The 24,638-nt window shown below is 36.5% G+C and overlaps 1 protein-coding gene across 1 annotated transcript in view; it reads left to right on the top strand.

Annotated features, from left to right (window-relative positions):
* The first annotated feature begins 884 nt into the window (after positions 1 to 884).
* Positions 885 to 24,638, top strand: part of arid3a (AT-rich interactive domain 3A) — a 32,175-nt gene continuing 8,421 nt past the window's right edge. Inside the window, exons 1-5 of the mRNA XM_084100789.1 lie at positions 885 to 1,138; positions 11,126 to 11,625; positions 12,751 to 13,033; positions 23,183 to 23,255; positions 23,849 to 24,032. Of these exons, the coding sequence (XP_083956915.1) occupies positions 11,315 to 11,625; positions 12,751 to 13,033; positions 23,183 to 23,255; positions 23,849 to 24,032 (851 nt within the window). The 5' untranslated portion in view covers positions 885 to 1,138; positions 11,126 to 11,314. The remainder of the gene's footprint in view (positions 1,139 to 11,125; positions 11,626 to 12,750; positions 13,034 to 23,182; positions 23,256 to 23,848; positions 24,033 to 24,638) is intronic.

Raw genomic sequence — 24,638 nt, 5'->3', positions numbered from 1 at the left:
ATCCATTGTTTTGTCAATTTTTGTGAAATGTTTTTATTTGATAAAAAAAAGTGTGCCTGCATGCCACGGTTTGAATGCAAGTTACAACATGTATGTCTAGGTTGGTTAAGTGTCCAAATATTTCTGGAGGCCACTTTATTTAATTGACTCCAATGTCCAGAAAATGCAATACTCGTTCTGTCCAGTAGGTGGAAACAATATACTGTGCAGTGCAAAAGTTTCTGCACTTTAATCTGAGACGTGCATGTATCAGTTCTCAGAAATGGCCTGTAGCTTACTTGATACACATGACATTTCTATCACTTGATCAGATCATTTCAGATAATAGGCCTACCCTAAATTTAATATACATGTGTATTTTATCCGACTCTTTGGTGCATTTTTAAGCTGATTATTACATTTATGAATACTTAATGCGTAAATATTCATTATGCTTTTCATTCGTTCATAATAGTATTTTGGTCTTGGCAACCGTGTAGGGTATTTATCAAGGATTGTCGGATACAGCGTAGTCTGTATGTTTGCATGAACTCTAGATAGACATTATTGGTGCCTGTGATAAAAGGGAAGGGCCCCTGGCAGGGAACGTCGCCAAATGTTTAGGTAGCGCCATATAGCGTACATATATGTATGTATTTATACACATATATACACCTCACGCAGAGGAAGACGGACTGGGGTTTAAAGGCTCTGCTTTTCTAAGTGGGTATCGGACATCAACACAAATATATCACCAGGCCCAAACAAATCTTCGGCGCAAAGGTCATTTTAGTGTTGAGTCATTTGTAGATGTTTCCTATAGAGTGGGGGAAGGCAGCCCCATTGATTCAGAGGTTTGGAATTTGCATCTGATTGCTGTTTGTCAACCAATGGTTTGACTCTCCGACCGCGGGGCACCGCCTCAGATTAGACGCACATATGATGTTACTGCCAAATTAACCTCTATATCGAAATCAAACGAGGAAGAGAGAGGTGATTTTAGAAAGAGCACAGTCCATATTGAATATATACGCTCTCGTGTGTTCGTGACTGTGATTAAATATTGACAAAGAGAGCGTCGCGAGCGTGTTGTTTTTACGGGCAAATCAGGAATGTTCCTTCCGCTTCCCAAGAAAAAAACTAAACGGAAGTTAAACTGGTAAGTGAAGTGTCTTTTTTCCTCTCATCACACATCCACATTTTCCTGTTTGTGTTGGCTATATGGGGAATACAGTACCTCTCTGGCATATAATCACACTTAATGATGTTTAATGAGTTTTATTTTCTGTCTTTTGTTGTTTAAAGCTGATGATGTGTTTGATTGATAGTAATGAGAGTAGAGTTGGTTATAGTGTACTGCCATATTGTATATAGTATGGCACTGTACTGTACTGTACTGCCAGTTGTATATAGTACTGCCATCCGAATAAACACGAAACAAACACATACAGTAAGTGCCACCAGACAAGACACGAGATTTATACGTGCAAATGAGTGTAAATCCCCGGATTTGTATTTATTTATTTACTATTTCTTACTATTTATAACTTCTTGGATGCAGTTTTGATGAGGAAAGTAATGGTTTTAATGATTTTATTTAATTTTTTTATCCGAGTCGATTATCTGTGATCTTGTGGATGTGGAAGTAGTATATTGATTTTTTTATTTTTTATTAAAATGTGCCTTTAAAAGGCAAAACAAATAGTTTTATAAACAGAATTGGTTCATATGCTCTGAACAATATTATACAAGACAAACATTAATTGTCTATTGTTAATTTTTAAGTGCCTGATCATTGAAAATATTTTTCTTTATTTGTATTTCTGCTTTAATGCTGACACAATAATAAACAAAATCATCAGACTAGTAATTTGAAACCATAATATTCGTTGTGAATTATTTGTTGTTATAATAAGTAATAACGATGATTAGTATTAATTCCCTTCTATTCCATTCTAAAGTTATTTTACATTCTAAATGTGTTTTTAAGGTTATGTCTAAATGTTAAATATAAAATGTTACTCTTTGCTCACTTCAGAATTATGTGTCTTAAGGTTGAATAATTATGCAATAACAATAAATGACAAAAGGAAATGCTAGAGCACACAGTAGTAAAATAGTTGGCTGTTTTTAGAGACCCATCAACTTACCATTTATCAATAGAACTGATAGTAAATAATTTATATAAAAAAAAGTGTATGTAATATATGTAAAGAATATTGAACCAGTTGTTGTTTATCTCTTACTTATTTATGAAATATAATGTATATTGGATCATATATAACCTACTTTGGCTATATATGTTCACTTTTTATAATATGTGTGAGATATGACTTGTATCTGAATTGTGCATTATCTCAGTATGCAATAATGGATTTAGGTCTCTCTGTTGTTGTTTTTTTATTTTTTTATTGCATAAACACCTCTCAAAGTTCTAGATCCTTAAATATCTATTACTCCCAAGAGTAAACAAAACCTTTTTAAATAGCCTTGTTGGAAATGTGGGTTAAGACTGATTTGATTTCTTTCTGTCCATTTCTAATAAGCTCTTTAAATCTGCACAGAGCAGATTTCTTCAGCCTTAATTCGATTTCTGTTCCACATAAACAGAAAAGCCCATTTGCGTGTGTAGACTACACATGGCTTCATCACACACTGTACTGAAACTCTACACGCACTTGTGCACTTGTGCACTTTTTTTTTTTTTTTTTTTGCAACAGCAGCTGAAAAAGATATTTAATTCGTTATCCACTTATACTAATCTTGATATAGGTGATTTAGAGGGAATATATTTTATCAAAGTCAATAGTCATTTGTAAAAATTAACAACTCCAATGCACAATGTTTACATTTTATATCAATTTCTATAATTAATCTTGGACGAAAAAAATAGTTCCTTGTACATCAGTACACTAGTTGACTCCAATCAAACCACAGAATTTGATTCTGGACTGATAAATGAGAAGTGTGTGTTGGATTTTTGCCAATATTTGGGCACTCAAAAGTGCAACAGAAGTGAAAGTGCATGTTACAGTCAGTTGTTTGTATGTTGTTTGTGGCATTGCATTTCAATCTTTGGACAAATTGGAAAACTTTTCAATATTAAAAGGGGGTGTTTTTATCTCATACACTGTTATACATGTTATACATGTTTTATATATATATATTTATATATATATATATATATATATATATATATAAATTTTTTAATTTTTTATTTGGAATAACTAATACTGTTAGTATGCTGGCGGGTGCTTTTAGGCACTATTAAAAATCTCATGTAGCCTATTGGTTTGAGAGAGTGGATTAGTTTTAGATGTGTAAGATGTGTTCAGTGGTATACTAGCTGAGGCTATAGAGATGGTATTGTCTCAAACTTACTTGTTCACAGGAAGTGAGTTTCACAATGAAGATGAATGTCTCGTGCGTTTCTAATAACGTGGTTCCGTTTTTGCTGTGCCAGCCAGCCAGACGACGTGATTCTACATTAGCAAACGTAACCCATCCTGTGGCTACATTAGAGACAGTTGTAATAGTGTAAAGAGTCTATTTGTCTGCATATTTGCATGACACACATAAGGGTATATTTTATAAAGATGACAGTAAAACAAACAGAAGGGACGGCACCAGGAGAGGAACTTGTTAGTCGTTTGGCGCCATTTCGCACGACATGTTACGAAATTTCATGAGACAATTCTATATTTTATTTTGTTCTAATTCCTTATCACACCTTTCTTTAGCATTAAGTTTATATCCAAGTACAACAAATAATAAATCTTATCAGTCACTATTGTGTGCACTGCATACATATTCTATGTATCTCGGGGTGTTGGTTACCTGCATATGTGATATTTTCTAAGTCCTGTTAAGTAAGTCCTTTGGTTGTTTGTATGTGAAATAAATGGGTGTGGGGTTTGAACTGATAAGATGAGGTACACACAGGAATGAGGCCCTGCATCCTGTCACACTTGTGATCACAATGAAGCAACCATATCAGCCATCTTATATGCTGGTTTTCAGGTTGGCAAACTCTGCTCTGAGCTGGCCAAACTGGTTTCAGCTTAGCGTGTTACTAGGTAGTGTTGAGAGGGATCAGATATCTAGTGTCGCAGCTCAAGGAAGGAACTGCTCTGTTTTTAGATGAATCCATATGCGTGTCTCGGTGTGCCATTTTAGCACAGGGCTGTTGGGCAACACTTTACACAAGTGAAACAGAAAGCACCATTGAAACAAAAATGCTATACAAACAAACAGTGAGGTAAGAAAACAAGTTGGCCTTATATGCGTCACATACTTTGTGTGCTACAAATCCCCCTTTTTGGAACTTTGTGTGCTGCATTCATAGACACACACTGCCTTAAATCTATTGCCTATAAAAAGACAGTTCATTGCTTTTGAAAACCATTCAGAGTGTTGGAAGGAGGTTGTGTGGACTCAGCTGAGTGGCTTGGCTTGGGTTCAAACTGTGCCTTTGCCAAAAGCCACATATTAAAACGTTTCTGTGGTGCACTGCTGTTCACCTCAAGCACCTGCCAAAAAAGTGATGATTTCACTGTTTGGGAGTGTGCCATAAGGGAATCCCAGCCAGCTGATCTTCGGTTTTCTTTCTGCAGAGAAACTCGGGAGCAATGTTTGGAGAGATGTTCTGTATCTGTAACAGAAACTGCATCATTCGAACCTGTGGTCTGCAGCGTTTTTGGCCATTGTCAAATTTGGTTAACAAACAATTCTACTGTATTAAGGCTGGCAGTTTGCCATCATAGTTGCACACAAACAAAATCAACTGACTTGATTTGCTGAATTACAGCATTAAGCTTACTCTTTTGTCATTAACTGAAAAGACTGGATTTTTTAGGTTATAATACAAAGCAAAACACATACCCTACTCACAACATAGTCCTTATGAAACTACCAACTGACTCGTTCTGCCAGTTTATTTCCATCAGGTCTTTGCAGGCAGAAACTTTACAGGCTAATACTGATGGAAAATTGGCAGTTCTAACTTACCCCCACTTCCTCCTGAATACTAAATCATGCACATGCAAATGCATGTTTGCTAGTAAAAGTTGAAAATTGACAATATTGTGCTATTGTCTACAAAGCTGTCTTTCTCTCTGAGCTCTGTTATTGATGGGGGGTCATAAAGAGTAAAAGAACAGCGTCCGCATTCACATTCTGGATGAAGATTCTGGAATGCAAAGATGACAATTTACCAAAATGCAGCTTTAGACCCGAGCAGGGTTGTTGTACGGTGATTTCAGTCATGGCTAGCAAAAGAATGATAGTAATATAATGAGATTTGTGTTTTTATTTTAATCTAATATTGTAAAAAAAAGAATTCTTATAAATAACTTTAGATATATATATATATATATATATATATATATATATATATATATATATATATATATATATATATATATATATATATTTAAAAATGTAATTGTTTTAAATAAATTACCTTTTTGAATTTATTTATAAAATAGTGCATTATAACAGAAAAATCCTTTGGAGAAATGTGTGTCTGTACCATCTCTTCTAATTAAATGTTATACATTTATATGTTTTTACACTTGGAGCTCCTACATACTCAAATTGACACAAACTGTAATATAATATTGTAATAATATTTATTCCTCATTATTGTTCCTAAAATCCTATAGCCTCATTTTCGTAATATTCTTTTTCATATTTTTCCTATTATATCGGTCCACTATCTAAAAAAAATATGGAACACATTCATTCCAATGTGGTAGCTAGTTTTGTCACACAATACCAAAATATTGGTAAATATTGGTCAGTAGTCTGTAGTACAAATACTAGTACAATTTCATGGTCCTCTGTACCAACTTCGGTACCATAGCAAAAACTATTGTAACGCTTTTATTTTAATTATTTTTATTAAACTATTTGAAAAAAAAAATTGAACCTACTGTATTGCTCATGGCTTGCCTACCCTAGTATACAAACAATATATTATATTTTTAAATCATACCCAAATTGCCCCTGCTTAGCAGCATGAAAAACTTTTATTCAAGTGTTGCCTTGCTTGAGGTAATGCTCTCAGGAATACCAAATGTACCCTTCTCTATGTTTTCTACATTAGCAGAGTGCATTTGCTATATATATGTGTTTTCCAGACTTCCTCTAGCTGTGTTGAGTGACACACGTTTTCAGTTCTTTGTTGTCAAATTGGGTTTCTTGCATCATATCGACGCATTTGAGGCTGTACATTTAAGGTATGTTATGTTACATCCTGTTCTTGAAGAGAAAAAGGTGTTGAAGACGTTGTTTTTAGACAATATGCGCGTTCACTATTAAACATCATGACAATGTATTGCTTTTGGATCCCATCACTTTAGCCCATTGCTTTTATATTCACTCATATTTGCTTATGTTTGAAAAGAATAGGGCCAAGAATGTGAAATCATGTGCACTTCTGTTCTCTTACTGTTCTGAGGAAGGAAATCTCATGTATATGGAGGCCCACGCTTTCGCCCTCAGATTTGCCCACAGCCCTTACACACGCCATCGCCATGGGAACCGCTGAAGAGATGGTAATGAGGTTACACGATTGGCTCACCTTCCCTGAAACATTGAAAATACCATTTCAAGAGACATCAAACCGATGCTTGAGGTTCAAGCCCAGGATCTCTTGCTGTAATTTTATGTAAAGGGTTTTTCCATTTCCCAACACAAGCTAAAAAAAAAAGAAAACACACTTTAATTACATCTTTCCCTTTATGAAACCCCATAATTTTATGTAGGCTAAATATTTAGAACATTTTAGGGTTTTAGATAAATAGGTCATTGGGGTTTAAATACTAATTTGTTCATTAATTAAAAAAATAGGTACTATTTTGTATTTTTAGGTAGTCACATCCACATGTTTGATTAACTGAAATGTTTACTCTCCCATATGTCAAGCCAATCTACAGTCAGTTCCTGTTTTATATTGCAGTGAATTAAGTTTCCAACTTTATATGTGTATGTGTTCACTTGTTACAGCAGCATAGATGTGTGCATGTCAGTTTTTATAATAATGCCATATATTTTGGCATTAGGCTATATTGGTCACCCTGCAGTCTAATTTTGTTTGCAGCATCAGTAATTTAAAAGAGAACCCTATATCGATCAACCACTGCAGAAAATGTTTATTCTCCTTTGACAATGGTGTTGGTAGATTTTGGAACTGGTACAGGTTATCAGCCAAAATGAGCTATTGTCACCTGAGCTTATATGTTGATCTAGGCAAGACACATTTAAAAAGTGAGAAGAGTTGTCAGAATAAACTATTTGTAAGATAAAACAATCAAAGATTTTCATCTGTGTAAATAAATGTCCTATCTACTTGAGTATTGAGCTTGACCCATTGGGAATCATTTAATGATCTATGATGCACAAAAAAAAATCCCCTTTAAGATTCCACTATAGGCATTTAGAAAGCACAGAGATTTGTGTGTGCTTTTCTTCATTTAATGCAGTGCGACAACTGATCAGTCATAACCAGATTGATTTGTGTGATCAACAGATGCCTCGTTCTCAGTACACATGAGAAATTTTAAATGTTGACACTGGTCATGTGAAATTACGTACTAGTCAAGTCATCATTTATAAAGCGCTTTTAACAATGTAGATTGTTTCAAAGCAGCTTTACAGAGATAAACGTATAATTTAAGGTGACAGAGATTGTTTTGGCTTTATAGCGGTTCTTTAATAAAGTTATTTTCCAGCTAAAGTTAGTTTTGATTGATTCGCTTCCGTCGCAACGATCATTTGTTATTAAATTAGGGGCCGCTAAGACGACACAATTCTCTCTACACAGACTTTAAACACGAACCTGTGAGAAACGCTGATGGCGCTCACATGCGCATTAAGAATTGGTTCTATAGTTATGTGCGTTTGAATATATGTGCGCAGGTTTGTAATTCCCTACAAACCAAGCCTAAACAAAGTACTGGTCTTTCCTTATAAATTTTGATACAGAATTTTATTTTATTTTGTCACTTCGGGGTAGGTACGCAAAACGAATTTTCCCGACAACACTTTTATCTGTAGAGTGGTAAAGGGATCCTCCATAGGGAGAGACTAGTTGGCACTTCAGCACTGCGTTGTCATCGGGTCCAAGCGAAGGTCCTTCGTCAGATCTGGATACGGCCTGGATCCGGCAGGCTGCGGGAAAACCTCGGGATAAACAAAGACGCTAAAATTAGCATAGATGCCATTCTTCTTATGATGTAACGAGTACATCAGGATTTATGGGAAGTGTTCCCAGTTCCGGCTGACCTAATCTATGCAGCCTAACATTGAATTATAGAAGTCTAGAATGTATTATGTGAATGCTAGGTCAAAGAGATGTGTCTTTAATCTAACTTTGAACTGACAGAGTGTGTCTGCTTCCCGGAGAATGTTAGGAAGACTGTTCCAAAGTTTTGGTGCTAAATAGGAGAAGGATCTACCGCCAGCATTTGATTTTGATATTCTAGGTATTATCAACTGGCCGGAGTTTTGAGATCGCAATAGACATGAAGGACTATAATGCGTTAAGAGCTCGCTCAAGTACTGCGGAGCTAAACCATTTAGTGCTTTGTAAGTAATCAGCAATATTTTAAAATGTATACGATGTTTAATAGGGAGCCAATGCAGTGTTGACAGAACAGGGCTAATATGGTCATACTTCCTGATTCTGGTAAGAACTCGAGCTGCTGCGTTTTGAACTAGCTGTAGTTTGTTTATTAAGCGTGCAGGGCAACCACCCAGTAGAGCATTACAATAATCTAATAATCTTGTACTAGTGTTGGTGTTGGTAAGTAGTGTTGGTTTCTGTGTTCTGTTTCTTAAAAACCAAACTGATACATATTCATATTAAACCTAGATGGTTAGTTTGTTAAAATGGTAAACAGTTATTTGGTTAATGGTTAAGTGACATCAACTTAGGAAAACGTGTTACATTTTGTTTAGAAAGGAAATGGAATCCATTTCACATTATGAGAAACTTGTAGCTTGACAAGTGGCAGTTCACAAAACTGATCTGATGTTTCTAATAATCCTGAGATCTCAGTGCTAGAGTAAAGAATGTCACCAGACCAGAACATCTCGGTTTCATTTCCATTACTTTGCAATGCACGTATGAGTTAGTCTATGCAGGTATTAGAGATATTAAAGTTTCAACCTTTTAAACTAATTTATCTGTATCTGTTTGAAGAACTTTTTACTCTGTTACATGCCTAAAAGAAAAAAACATTAATCATTATTCTCTGTCCATCTGCATCATGACTTATCTATTTCTTACTCCTAGCTGACTAGAATATAATACCATATTGAATGTATGGTGTAAATGCATGGATTTCAGACCCCTGTGGTGAATCTGGATGTTGGCCAACTTGACACTCATTATCAGTGGAATTAGACCCTTAGTGCTGCCTTTATCTCCACTGTGTTTGCTCAGACTTCACAATCGCCAGCGCCCAACATCCATTTCTGTGGGTTAACCCATAAACTCCCAGAGTCCTTCAAAATCCTGTCCGTCTGAATTCTCTCCCCTTTACTCAATTTGTTAAGGGTGCCTGTGCCTGATTCAGTTTTTCTTAATCATGAAAATAAGTTAAAGGAATAGTTCACCCAAATATAAAAACTGTCATCAATTACTCGCCCTCGAGTTGTTCCAAACTCCATTAGACTTTCTTTCATCTTCAAAACACAAATGGAGAAATTTTAATGAAACCTTCAAGACCAGCCATTTCTGTCCCTCCATTGGGACAAGTTCATAAGTGCATAAATGTGTGGGTTTTTTTAATCAATTAAGCGGTTTAACTAAATGCAGAGACACTTTATATGATGGGCCGAATTAACTTTTATTCACATATAAACAATGGTCAACGGAAGCTCAATCGTACTTGTTTGACGTACAAGAACAAACCTCATTGGTTCTTGCGGAAGCTCAAACCTGCTTGCGTGACCCGCAATATGGACAAGACAAAAGAAAAGGGATTTGAGATGTTTTAAGAAACAAAATTTGAGGGTATATAAAATGAATGGAGTAAACAAAATTTTAGACGCATTTTAAATTTAACATCCAGCATCAAAGGACTAAGTTGATGTCATGCTTCCCTTTTACACAGAGAGCGCCGTAACGTGAGACAACTCGAACACTCCCAATATAATCAACGGAGCATCACATGGCATGTTGACACTGTCATGATGATTTTTTTTATGAAGTGCTGTGAATCGACTAAGGTGTGGTTATGATTGATGACAAATAGTGAAATGCAAATGTGAGGAGAAAGATGATTTCCTTATAGGACAAGATAAATTAGACCGAAAATGATTGTGAATAGGCTGTGTGTTTCATAGTCCCTTCTTGTGTCATGTCCTGTTAGTAAAAGTCTGAAGACGGTATTTCTGATTTACACTTGTTACACCGTTAGACTTGGTAAGTTTATTTGATTTCCACTTCAAATGCTCCATGATCATTGTATTAGTTCAAAATTCTGATTTAACTCTGTTTTTTTTTGTAATCACTCAAAAAATATTCACTAAAATGAGTGTGCAATTTTCATGTAAAAAGTTTTAAATATTGCTCTTAATTACTATTAATAAATGTTAGTGATATTATTGCAGTTATAGTCTTAATTTGTAAAAAAAAAAAAAAAAAAACAGTGAGGAGAATGTGTAATTTTACTGTGTTTTTATTCTTACACTACAGGAATCATTTACACATTCTCATATTGTTTAAATATTACTTTTATTCTTCAGTGGAACACAGAAGTTGTTTATTTTTTTAATCTCCAGTGAATGAGGACTGAGGATTCAAAAAAGACGATTAACCTTTTATAAATGTAACTCAAACGGCAAATTGCACTAGCCTATATTTTAACTCTGCGTCTGAAATTTACGTCATGTCATTACTTCTACTTGAATGGATATAAAAAATTCTAGTGTATAAAGCCTAGCTGATGTGTGGCTTCCGAAGTCTTTGAATATTCTGCATTGTGCATTGTTCCACTTATCAAATGAATAAATGAAAAAAATGTGCCGTGTTGTTTTTCCCAGAGCGAAGACATAAATATTGTTATATATCAAAAATTGTCAAAAGTCTAAAAAAAGTTTTTTAAATATATAATTTTACTGTTATTTTCTCTCTCAGGTAGGCCCCTGTGTGTGGGGGATCATCTTCCCCTTAGCTGTCTGCAGGTGTCTGTCGAGTAGAAGACCAACACTTCCTGTTTTCTGAAGCCCTGCCTCTGGATCAAGTTATAAAAAGTGGTCCCGTCTGTTTTCGGGTGTGGGGGAAAGTGAAGGGGCCAGAATCCCAGCTTGCCCTGTTTCTCAGGCAATGAAGCTGCAGGCGGTGATGGAGAACCTGCACAGACAGCAGAGAGCCAAACTGCTGATGGAGCAGGCGGGGCAATCACGCAGCCCCGCCCCCATGGGGGAGGAGCTTAAATCAATCTCTGCCTCTGACACAGAGCAGGCGCAGATGGCGGCGCTAGCAGCGATGCGCGCAGTAGCAGCTGGACTTCAGATGGCCGACAGCCCCATGTCTGAACACAGCAGTGGAGGAGATGTAGATGATGAAGAGGAAGAGGAAGAGGAAGTGGAGGAGCAATACAAAGATATGATGGGGTCTGAAGAGGAAGAGCAGATGTAAGTGGGCAGTCACATGCAAATGAATGCAAGTGAGTTTTTGGCTGCTGCTTGAGCTAGTTGTTTACATTACATACACTACCAATCAAAAGTTTAATAATAATGTCAAAAAAATGTAATGTTGTTTAAATAAGTATTTTATGCTCAACAAGGCTGTATTTATTTGATCAAAAATATTGTGAATTATTACAGTTTAAAAGAACTATTTTAATGTAATTTATTCCTGTGATGCAATGCTGAATTTTCAGCATCATTACACCAGTCTTCAGTGTCACATGATCCTTCAGAAATCATTCTAATATGATGATTTGATGCTCAAGCAACATTTCTTGTTTTTATTAATGCTGAAAACATTTGTGCTGCTTCATATTTTGGGGAAACTGATACACTACTATTCAAAAGTTTGGGGCAAGTAGGATTTTTTTTTTTTTTAAAGAAGAAAAAAAGATTTAATGATTTCTGAAGGAAATTTCATGAGTGTCGTGTGACACTAAAGACGATGAGTAATGATGCTGAAAATTCAGCTTTGCATCACAGGAATAACTTGCATGTGAAAATATATTACAATAAAAAAAGTTGTTTAAATTAAATTGTTATAATATTTCACAATATAACTGTTTTTACTGTATTTTTTTATCAAATAGATCCAGCTTTGGTGAGCATAAGAGACTTCTTTCAAAAACATAAAAACTTTAATTATTCCAAACATTTGACCAATAGTGTTTGTCGGGTCGAGGGAAATAAAATACTTTAAATCTATTCTGAATTCTAAAACGTGGTTTTAGTCAGATTTGTAACTACATGTGAAATGTTGCATTTACAAACTCGATCCAAACTATGTGTTTTATCTATTCATCACCCCCCCCCCCCCCCCCCCCCCCCCAGCTAAAAAGAAATTGGACAAACATCCCTCATATCTTCAGACAATGTACAAATCTACTTTGCACCTACTATATATTTAATGTGTAGCTCTCCGTAAATTATTTTCTCACAGAAATTTTGATGTAGTGCATTTGGAGAACATTGAACCCATAGCAAGGTTTCATTAAATTAATGAGTTGCCTGAATTTATAACCGTCTCTCATGTGTTGCCTCTTTAACATTTCACCATCTAATGTGTTTCAGAAAACAGAAATGGGATGAAGATGACTTTGAGGGTGAGATGGAGGAAGACTATGATGACGATCTTGGTGACGAAGGGCTGCCGTCGGGCCGTGAGGCTGTCACTCCAGGCAGAGGCATCCTCCTCTTACCCCATCGCCATTTACACCCTCACTCCCACCTGCTAAAGGCTCGGCCTGCTTCTGAAACCGAACCGCGAGCATTGACTCACTCCGCTCATTCATCCCATGGGCCACTCCATGGGCAGGACCACGCAGACTGGACCTATGAAGAGCAGTTCAGACAGGTGGGTACTGTGGGTATATTTTACCTGAAACAGGTCTTGCCACAATGATGTTAGATGTTAGTTAAATAAACACTCCTCGCACACCTGGACGGTTGCAGGTGTGTAGGATAAATGTAGTGTAAATAATAGTATTTGTTGCGTTCGCTGTCGTAATGTGCAAATATTTATCTGGAATGGAAACATATGTTAAAAACATGCTTTGAAATGCCAATGTTATAGTCTTCTTCAGGGAAGTTTGTTAAAGTAAAACAAATGTATCAAATAAATATTTGATAGCAACGACAGGGTACAATCCTTGAGGAAATAACGTGACTAATATATCCAAAAGACCTCACTGAAGCTGCAAAGTTTTATGCTGAGTGTGAGATTTTGTGATCTTAAGTTATGAAATCTGAACTCCTGAACTAAGCAATATACAGCCAGAGACATTGAGTAAATCTGACCTTCACGCACGAAAATACTTGCATTTTGAATCATGTTTGTGTGCTTTTTACACAACTTATCACAAACTAGATGTGTTCATTACAAGACTGTAGCTACTGATATTCATTCTCTCAAAAAGCCACTTTGTTGAAAGTTGTTTTATTACATGCTTTTGTTCTTGCCATTTGTTAAACCTGAACCATGTATCAAAGTCACACACATTATCTGTCACATAGATTAGCTGTGGTTTAGCCCGTAAGTGCAGGCTGTGGCTTATGATGTTAAATTGTGACCTAAAAATGAAGTAGTTTCAAGACATAGGCTAATTACTGATTATCTCAGAACATAAAGGCAAACGCTGGATCATGCAGAATCTCACGCATCATATTTGTGGTTTGTCAAAATGAACTTTGAACGTTGAAGGACTCGCCCTTTAAATGAGTTCCTACAAACAAGAAAAGTTCTGTTACTCTGTGGGCAGCTGTCAATGACAATGACTCCAATTAGTCAGCCACATGTTACACACTGCAAGCCATATTAAAAAATGCTCTTGAAACCATTTAATGTTGTTTTTAAATCATGCTAAGCCATCCCTGGTATATTTGCGATCAGATTGGAGATATTGTCTTTTATTGAAACATTGTCTCAATTAAAGGGTTGTTTTAAAATTAAAAAAATAATAATTCTGTCATTAATTACTACATTCATGTCATTCCCAACCCGCAAGACATTCGTTCATCTTGGAGACACAAATGAAGATCTTTTTAATGAAATCTAAGAGATCTCTGTCCCTCCATTGACAGCCTACGCAACTACCACTTTCAAGCCCCAGAAAGGTAGTAAAGACATCATAAAAATAATCCATGTGACTAGTTTAACCTCAGTTTTATGAAGCAATGCGAGTGTTTTGTTTCCCCCCCATAATTTACCACTTCATGTACAAAATAATTCATCTCAGACGCGCATTCACACAACAGCGTTGACATGAGGGTGAGTAATCTATGACAGAATTTTCACTTTTGGGTGAACTATCCCTTTAAGTCAAAGCCAATCCCTTTTGATCCTGGCCCACTTTGCCTCCTATCCACTCTCCTCTATACTATCTAATAAAGTAAAGTGTAAAAAAAAAACAGGCTTAAAAAACTAATTTGTCACTTGGATTTGTCACTAAGTTTAATTTGATTATTATTTATTGTGATTTCCTTTCTGGTGATGTGTATTAAACAGCTGCCATATATGTTCATGGTTTTATGCCTGAATGGAACTGAAAGGAGTCATGCAGTAGCTCTATTGTGAATATGTACCATGCCGTAGCAATAATGCTTTCCCATAATGACTGTTTTATACACTCACCATTTGCTCCAAAAGTGCTGTGACTGTTTGTACCCTTCTTAAGGGATTTTCTAAACACAGATTTCCGGTTAAGGAGCAGTGCAGGGTTTTTTTTTTTTTTATGCTCATGTTTGATTTGGACATTTTGTACCCTTCTTGAGAACAAGGTCATGTGATTTGTGTATGCTGGCCATGTGATGTGCTGAGTGAAGCGTTTGCAGGGGTTTACAACTGTTGGTTGGCGGGCGACAGAAATGCTATCGGGGTTTTAGCATTCAGTTCGAAGCTTGATCTTCATATCAAGTCGTTGCCAGAAAACGTGGGCAGTGAATATTGGGGGCAGTTGCATAATCAAGACGAGCAGGACTCTCTGTACGTTGAGATGTTACACAATGATTGGGTGGCATTTGAATGGTTGTATAATGTATACTTTACACCCCCGCCCCCATTCTGAATATGAGAATGCTGAAACTGGATGATATACCCAGTTACAACAACACGCAAATGGTTTAATACATACTTGCCTGTAGCCTTACACTAGTTTGTTTGGAAACTGTAGTGTTTGAGCATGTGCTACAGTATGTGTGGAAAGGGTTAAGGCCTGTGGTTTATTTTAGGCAGGTGGGTGGGGGCAGTGAGGAATGTGCCTGAGGGAAAGTGATAATCTGGACCCTGTCAGAAAAAAAAAAAAAAAAATCCGCCAATGTCTTTATCGGCCGTCACAGCTGGAACCTTTCCAAACTGAACTCTGGCACACTTTAACAAATAAAAACCATTTCTCAAGTAAAAACTCACATCGAGCTACAAGTAAACCTGTCCTCTGGCATTGCACCAAGCATGTCAAAGGCTGACAGCTGGTCCCTCTCCTGAACCAGCTGGGACACGGACAAAATAAATACAAAGCTTCTGTGTTTCCGATTATGTTTGATACAGATATTAATTAATCATGTTTTAAGGCATGCTGCCAAAGTCTCTAGCATAACTATCTGTGCCTGCCATTAAGTGACTTGAATAAAAAAAACAGATTTATTCGCTGGTATCAAAAATGACATGTCTTAATCATTTACACACTGATGATGGCTTTATTGCTGTTGTTTGCTGCCGGCCAAGATTGTGGTTTAAATTCATTGGGATTGTTGTGATTTGCCTTTTTTTTTTTTTTTTTTTTTTTTTTTTATATTGTAAGATTAAATTCATCCTTTTGTAAATAAGATGTAGTCACATGCTGGATCTTAAACGTTTGTTGCGGCTGATTTTTGTCCCTATGCAAATTTTCCTCTTGGTGCTGCCAGGTGCTCAGGTTTCATCTAAACCTCCAAGAGACTTTTCTTTTTAACTAAATCATCTGAGCTGAAGTCATATAGGAGTGTATATCTATGTGTACCAACGGTCTAGGTGGTTTTATGCAAAAAAAAATGGTGGCATTTCCTGATAACTGAGCTCACGGTGCCAAATATTTATTTAATATTGCTTTTAGCCTTTTCAGGATGTAGCCATTTATATTACTTGAACTACATTTGCAATGCACTGTATATATGTTTTTAAAACAAACAGCTCTGAAGCTAAATTCTGATTGGTCGACATGGCTGAAGACGTTATTGTGAACTGTGACTGTGCATTCTATATTATTGTGGCCAGTTGCTACAGTACTTGGCAACCCTAAACAGTCTACAGTTGATCGGATTTCAAAGGGAGTGTCACTGATTTTGTGATTGTCACTTACTACATTAATTATTTTATTCTAAATATATTTAAATTTCAATGTAAGCGAAATGCGTAATATTGTTACTTTAGTAAAGTAGTTGCATGAACTAATTTCAAATGTGTGATTCACTGCATGATTCAACTGCTTGTTGGTATCAGTCATACTGAAGAGGTCAGACTGTAATTTTCACCCATAAATAAATTCTGTCATTTACTCACCCTTATGCCATTCCAAACCTTTTGAAGAATGTTTTCGATACCATTGACAAAAAAAGCACTTAGATATTTCTCAAAATATCTTATTTTATGTTCAACAGAGGTAAGTCACATGAGTTTGGAGTGACATGAGGGCAAGTAAATGATGATACATTTAATTCATAATACTATACTACTGTATCTGGTTTATTTTGTTTTCTGTGGTTTTAGGTGATAACTGGCTTTCCCACACAACTGTATTTTGAGGATTTACTTTTAGTTTACATAAACATAAACCAGCTAGATGCATTGTTATTCTTTAATAAGAGACTACCATGATATCATATATGAAGGTAAAATATTTCGTATTTTGTAGCTCCATAAAATGTTACACTTCCTCTCGCACAAACTTCCTGAGAAAAGGAGAAGTATACTTTGATGTTTGCTATAAACGTGAACAGCAGGGCAAATGGAGCCCAGATGAACAGTAAAGAAAAGAGCTCTTTAAAAATTCATCACACCCTCCACAGGCAGTTGCCATTTAGTGGTTTTAACATTAAACATTGATTTGCTCACTGCAAACTGAAGGGGGGTGACCATTAAAGGCACAAAGCTGTGTGGAGCTTGGAATCTTTATATATCTTTTTATGTGGTTTTAGTCACTTGTTTGATCCATTGTTTCCTCAATATATCCCACTAGCTTTCACAAATTTCATGGATTTTTTATATTTTTAATTTACATGCGTTCTCGCTAATTACTCTTGGTATTGTAAATTTGTTGTTGCCGTGCACTTACCCGCTTGCTAATTGGTTTTGGTGTCCTCGCTTTGTTTTTATCTGTCAAACTCTGTTGTTAAATTGTAGTGTTGCTAATTACATTTGGAATTTTCAATGTTGTTATCACATGTTATTAAGGTTTCATAAACTCTTGCTAATTATGTTCTGTATTATCGTTTTGCTTTTATCGCTTGACCTGTTGTTGAATTGCCGTAAACTCTTGCTAATTATGTTTTGTATCGGTGCTTTTTTTTTTTTATAGTTGTAGAATCGCAGTATGCTTGCTTTAAATATGTTTGGTATCACATTTTGTAGTTCAAACCGTTATGTGTATCTCCAGGTTCCACTCTTTGTTTAAACAAATTAATTTCTCACAGTTCCTGATGGAAACATATCAGTGCCTATCATTTGCTTAATTCCCAGATTTGCTTTCACCACTGACCTAATATCAGTCAGCCTTTTAATTATTCCTATCTCGGAAAAGAAGTCATGAAAGGAATCTAGACAGTGAATAAATCATCTGATTAATGTAGACTTGACATCATGTGTTCATATTCATTTCAGACAGACATCTCCCATAGGTATTCTACTATTCAAACAGCTTTAATTGCACAGACCACTCACTCATGTCCGAGCAGGAAAACGAGCACAGGAATTGCTGTTATGGAGAGTAGTTCATAGCTGGATATTGTCCAGGCATTGCTGCTGCTTCTGAGCTGATGTCAGACTGAGGGTTCTAGACGCTGGAATGTAAACAAAGATGGCCGAAAAGCTTAGGCTAGCACTTTTTTCCATTGCATCACACTTCTCTCTCAAGCTTTTTGTTAATCAATCTGAAATGTCTCTTGGCCTTAAAGGAAATTTCTTACATTTGATAAACTTTTTTTTTTTCTAATTCCACAATGAATTGGGGGGGTTTTTTCAGTACATGTGGTTTTAGGTGGTTCTAAATGTAGAAAAATGTGTACATTTATTTATGAATCATGATCTCTGTGAAACCGTTCGCCCACGCACATTTTATTTACAAATGTTTTTGTACGTACGGTTGGAAAATGAGGGTAGTTGGACAAATCTGGGATCAGAAGTCAAATGTTGAACCACTTTCTAATTGATGGGGATGAACAGGCCATGTAAACTGGTAAACTGCGAGACAGGAAGGTAACAGGATAAATTACTGGAGCTGTTACAATACCAAATGTAATTGTTTTAGAGCAGATAGTTTCATCCCTTTTGCTCTCTTTATTTCTGTCTGAGCAGGCGTCTGAAATTTCAGTTAATTGTGTCATCTGTGTAGTTCATTCTATGCAACTTTTTTCTATTTCTGTGACTTCAGACATTAGAATTCCTTTTAATGATGACTCCTGGGTTCAATAAAAAGCTTGTGAAAATACAATGTGGTGTATTAAACAGTTTCATTTAGTTAATAATAGTAATGTTATAATGTTGCTTCTATCATTAAGATATTTCAGGCGTTCCGATTTTGAATGTCTTCATTATTAAATCAACATAAAACAAACAGTTAATATGATTGTTAAATAAAATGCTTCATTGTGGTGTATTAAAGTTAAATTTAGGTAGTGGTTGATAGTTTTTTTTTTTTTTTCTCAGTGTTTTTATACTATCTATTGAGTGTATTTGAAACTTTGAACTGACTTTCAGCCCACACAGATTTCAGTACGGGTTAAATTAAAAAAAAAATTTGAATAATTTAGCCAGAATTCAGTTTCAGGTTTCTGAAATCAATTTCTCGTTCCCTGCAGGTGTTTCTGGTTAGGCGTGGTTTAACTAGGGACGTTGTGACCCTCTAGTTTCTCTCAGTAATACAGAAACCACAGTCTCCTTTGCCCTCAATGCAACCCCATCACTCAAATGAAGTAAGATTGAGGCGTCTGAGAACAGGCATCTTCATGAAATCGATACTGTTCTTTTGTGCTTTCATTGTTACCCTCCCCCCACTTGGGCCTCACTTATTTCCGGCCCATCCTCCCCATTGTCGTTTTGCCTGCCTCATGAGGTGATTGGCAGGTGTGAAATGTTGCTGCGTTGTTTCGAGGCCAACAGCTCACGTGTCATCGAAATACAATGTCAGACCTTCTCAATGTCAATCCAAGGTATCCAATTCAGCATTCATTCACTCGCTCACTTCTGAATACGTTTTGAGAAGTTAAACTGACCCACAAAAGCATTTCACACCTTTATTACATCTTTGTTACTTTTAACGTGATTGTTAGGTGCATTCCTGAATTCAAATAAGGACGCAAATGCTCGTTTGTGTTCTGTCGGTTAGGTTCTTCATTATGTTGGATGTTTATCTTTGCATAGCTCTGATGTCAGTCATTACTTCTATTTTACCACCAAGTTTGATGTAACATTTAGAGCCTAAAATTCATAGCCAACCGACTCTTTTATGGTACATTTCTCCACCCTGAATTTGAGGTACATTCCTCCACCCTGTATTTGAGGTACAGTCAGATGTCTCTGCTTCCACCCACTTAAAACAGATAAACAGATGTGTTTCCATGGTGTGAGGGTGGGGGCTTAGGGTGTATCAGCAGAATTTGGGGCAAAAGGATCTATAGCTCTATCCATTGGTGAGAGCTGAAGTCCCCTGAGGGGGAGATCTCAGAGCAAGAGTTAAAATATTAATGATTGGTTCCTGTTTACCTGCTGATTTACCTGCTTACTTTTTTAAGGAAGCTTGAATGAGTGGCCACAATACTAGATTTGAGTCACAATTCCAATTTAAAAAATATATATATAAATTTTTTTTTTTTTCAAACTCGCAATCACAAGATGGAAACTGGAATCTTAGATGTCCCCAATTGACTGTGACATCATATAAAAAACAAAATGGCAATGGCTTCAACAATTAATCTCACATTTTACATTTGATGTCACTTCATAATAGCCATGCAATTTATGATGTGCTTTCTTTGTTTCAATACTTTGCTAAAAGAAAAATCATTACATTTTTACACATAATGTCCTCAGACATAACAGAATATAGCTGTGAATTCATCTTGTAATTATTATTTATGACAAGAAATGAATGTCGCATACTCGAAGTACTCTAATAGTATTTTCTCCATTGCTATACTAATTCACAAACTAATGACTCTTGTGAGCCAGGTTTTTTTTTTAAAGAATCAATATGAAAGACCCATTGTTGGTTTAAATTGGACTGGCTCATTCACTCTATGAATCACATTTTGTGATAATCATGTCATGATGAATCATAAGTCATTTTATTTTGTCAAAACTTGAAATGAATCAAGAGCAGTTACAGTTTTGAGTTCTTAAGGCCTTTGAGTCTTTTGAGACAAAACTGTTAAATTTCTTTGGATTCCTTAAAGGTATAGTTCACCCAAAATTGAAAATTCTACCATTTATTACTCGCCCTCATGTCGATCCAAACCCGTAAAGCTTTCGTTCATCTTTGGAACACAAATTAAGATCTTTTTGATGATCTGAGAGCTTTCTGTCCCTCCATTTATTACTCGCCCTCATGTCGATCCAAACCCGTAAAGCTTTCGTTCATCTTTGGAACACAAATTAAGATCTTTTTGATGATCTGAGAGCTTTCTGTCCCTCCATTGACAGCCTAAGCAACTACCACTTTGACGCTTAAAAAAGTTTATAAAGAGATCGTAAAACTAATCTATATGAATTGAGCGGTTTAGTCTTAATTTTCTGAAGAGATACTATCGCTTTATATGATGAACAGATTGAATTTAGGCTTTTTTTTCCACAAACATTCGTCGACTCACTCATCAGTTGTGGTAAACGGAAGCTCAAGCATGTTCGCTTGAAAACCAATGAGGTTCATTCTCATGTTACGCAGCACATTTGAGCTTCTGCAAGAACCAATGAGGTTTGTTCTTGCTCGCCAAGCAGGTTTGGTTGAGCTTCTGTTTATGTTCGCTGATCAATGTTTATATGTGAATAAAAGCGAGTCTTTTTATTTTATTTACTAAACTAAATTAGTTTTACGTTCTCTTTATGAACTTTTTGAAGCGTCAAAGTGGTAGTTGCTTAGGCTGTCAATGGAGGGACAAAAAGCTCTCAGATTTCATCAAAAAGATCTTCATTTGTGTTCCGAAGATGAACGAAAGCCTTATGGGTTTGGAACAACATGAGGGTGAGTAATTAATTACAGAATTTTCATTTTTGAGTCAACTATCCCTTTAAGCATTACATGGAGCTATTCTTATAAAAACCTAGAATGGTATGGAGTGCTGGGCGGCTGGTTTTGTACAGACTGGCAGGTAAAAGGGACACAGATAGTAAAATTATGGGCAAGAAAAAAATAAGGGTGCGTTCGGAGTACCCAACTGAAAATAGAGAAGAGGCAAGCCTTTTGAGAGATTTATTGTGTGGCACTCCTCAAAAACGCATATATCCTGTAATTAACCCTCTCCTGGCCCCCAGCATTACCTTTACACTCAAATCCCCCCCCACAGTCCACTGATAGAAGACAGAGCTCTCTGTGCTGCTATAATGAGAGCTCAGGAACGGGGAAAGAATGAGCAATTTAATGCTGCCCGTTGCTCAGCTACCATCACTGTTTTTCCGGCTGTGCGTGATTAAGTAGCGTGACCTTTTTCGGCACATGATGTGGCTTCTGCTATCATAAAGGTACTTCAGGCATTCACACATTTCTTTATAATATTGCTTTAATTAAAACCAAAGATCTGATTAAAATACCATTTTACATTACATTTTAATGTGTTCATTAATGAATCATAAAATGAACAATAATTGTTCAAAATAGTGTATAGGATCACTGTATACAGACAATGTTTTGGAAGGTTCTAGCTTGATACTTGCTAAATACTGCACCACATATACTGTGTATATTGAGATAAAAAATAAAATCATAAGAAAATGTAATTGATCAAATACTGAATCGAAAACTAGTCATCATGACACAGGTATTACTTGTGGCTCATTCACTGCAGTGGAAAAGTAAGGTCTTGCGTATTGCATTGTTGTGTATACTGTTCTGCACAATGTGCTTTGTTTACTGCTCGTTTTGGAAAGTTTAGTTGGTCATAGTATGGTAGCATGCTGTTCCAAACATGGCCATGGTAACAGCTGTAATGGATAGATAGATGTCCTTTTATTTTTTTTGTGTAGTGTGTGTTAGAAGCAATAGTGCACTTGACTTTAATGAATATGTTTCAAGCACTTAATGGGGGTTATGCACAACAAACTTCCATATTCTGTAAAACAGGTCGCAAGGCTTCCGGTTCAGGTCTTTGTATGTGCTTCGTTAAATATTGAGCCGTTTTACTCTAGATACCTTCATAGTTGGAAGATGAGCTTAACCGATGTCCATTGCATACATGATATCTAAAAGTGTTTTAGTTTTCTTCTTACTAACATTTAGATATTTAAATAGAATAAAACGGCAGCAAAAAAAGAACAAGCTAGGTTAACTGATTACCTTAAGTCCATAGATATCGGTATCAGTTCACACCGCAGTCAACATTTTTCTCCTTAAAGCAGAGGCAGTGAGACCTTTTTTCCTGTTTGTTCATGTACGTCCGGCATAAAGCCTATTGCTAGCTAACCGTACTGTTTAGCCATGACTTCAAAATATAGCATGGCCTCTTGTGCTTTACTGCTTAAATAATGCAATTCCTGATCAGGAAGTGATCAGAACACATTTTTATACACTATGCTTTTAACTTTTTTTGTCTGTTTTTCCTTATGCAGCTCTATGAACTGGACAGTGACCCAAAGAGGAAGGAGTTCCTGGACGATCTGTTCAGCTTTATGCAGAAGAGAGGTATGTATAAAGAAAATCACCCTTTTCCTGCTCAGAACTATCTCCATTTGACATCTTATAGAGTTTATCCAGTTTATTAACCTTCATCACTCAGACCTGTCCAAGTATGCCCCTTATGCACTCGCATCAACACCCAGCTCATCTTTCACATCTCCACGGTGATGTTTATCTGTATTTATATCAAAGCACTGCAGTTTCCTCTGTTTGTATCATGCTGAACTTGGGCTGTGGCTCCCACATTCACATGTGTGATTATAAACGTGGGAGTGCTAACACATGTCCATGTCATGATCCGGCCTTGGAACTGTTGAAGCATGTGTTCCCATATACATTTACATAAACCCGCTCCACTGGCTTTGGAAAATGTTCTCCAACACCTGTTAAACCCTCTCCTGATTAATACATTAATGACCTGTGAGAATTTTATCAGCCATGTTTTTTTATAGCACAAATGTGTGTGCACGACATCCTGCTGCCTAGGAAAAACGCTGACATTTTCCCAAATTAAGACTCATATGGGAGTGTCTTTCCTTTTTATAGTGTATATTTTCAAACTGCTGTGACGCTCAACGCAGCTGTTTGTTTTTGTGCAGGGACCCCAGTGAACAGGATTCCCATCATGGCCAAGCAGGTGCTGGACCTCTACATGCTGTACCAACTGGTGACAGAGAAGGGGGGGCTGGTGGAGGTCATAAATAAAAAGTTGTGGAGGGAGATCACGAAGGGCCTGAACTTGCCGACCTCCATCACTAGCGCTGCCTTCACTCTCAGAACACAGTACGTACTCGCTGACACCTCCACTGCAGGAGAAATGATGTTTACTTACACATGTACAGGCCTGGCATTTATATGGTCACTATTTAAAGGTACACTGTAACTTTTTTGTTCAAAATTAACTATGAGTCAATACATCAATCCTTCCAAAACATGTTCTTGTCTTACCCTGATTCACTATGGTAAGCCTGTCATAAGTGTTTATATTTTAAACCTGTCTGGATTGTTTCGTGGGAACTTGCATACATGCGTCACCCGCCCGTTCGTGTCTTGTCATATAAGTAAATAGAGAAAAGTGGCTCCGGCTACTTTGACGCGTCTATGGAGTGGTAGTGACATAGGTTAGTTGTCTGCTGGCAAAAAGAGAACGCGACAGAGCTCGTAATAAAACCAGAATAAACATTGGCTTGGCTTTTCGGAGATGGCGGGATTTGAAATGTTGTGAAAGCAATGCAGAGATGCCATGTTATTACTCAACTGGTGAGTAAGGTATTTTATTGAACAGATAAATGGCCAAATGTAGCTCTCAAACAGAGTTCATTATAAAGCATTATCTATTGTGAAGGGTCATTTCATGGGCTTTTGTAGCGCTGTGCTGGAATTTATTTT

The sequence above is a fragment of the Abramis brama genome, assembly GCF_963993115.1.
Source record: "Abramis brama genome assembly, chromosome: 23".
Classification (NCBI taxonomy): Eukaryota; Metazoa; Chordata; class Actinopteri; order Cypriniformes; family Leuciscidae; genus Abramis; species Abramis brama.
Note: the sequence above shows the minus strand (reverse complement) of the source record. Positions and strands in the feature narration are given on the sequence as shown.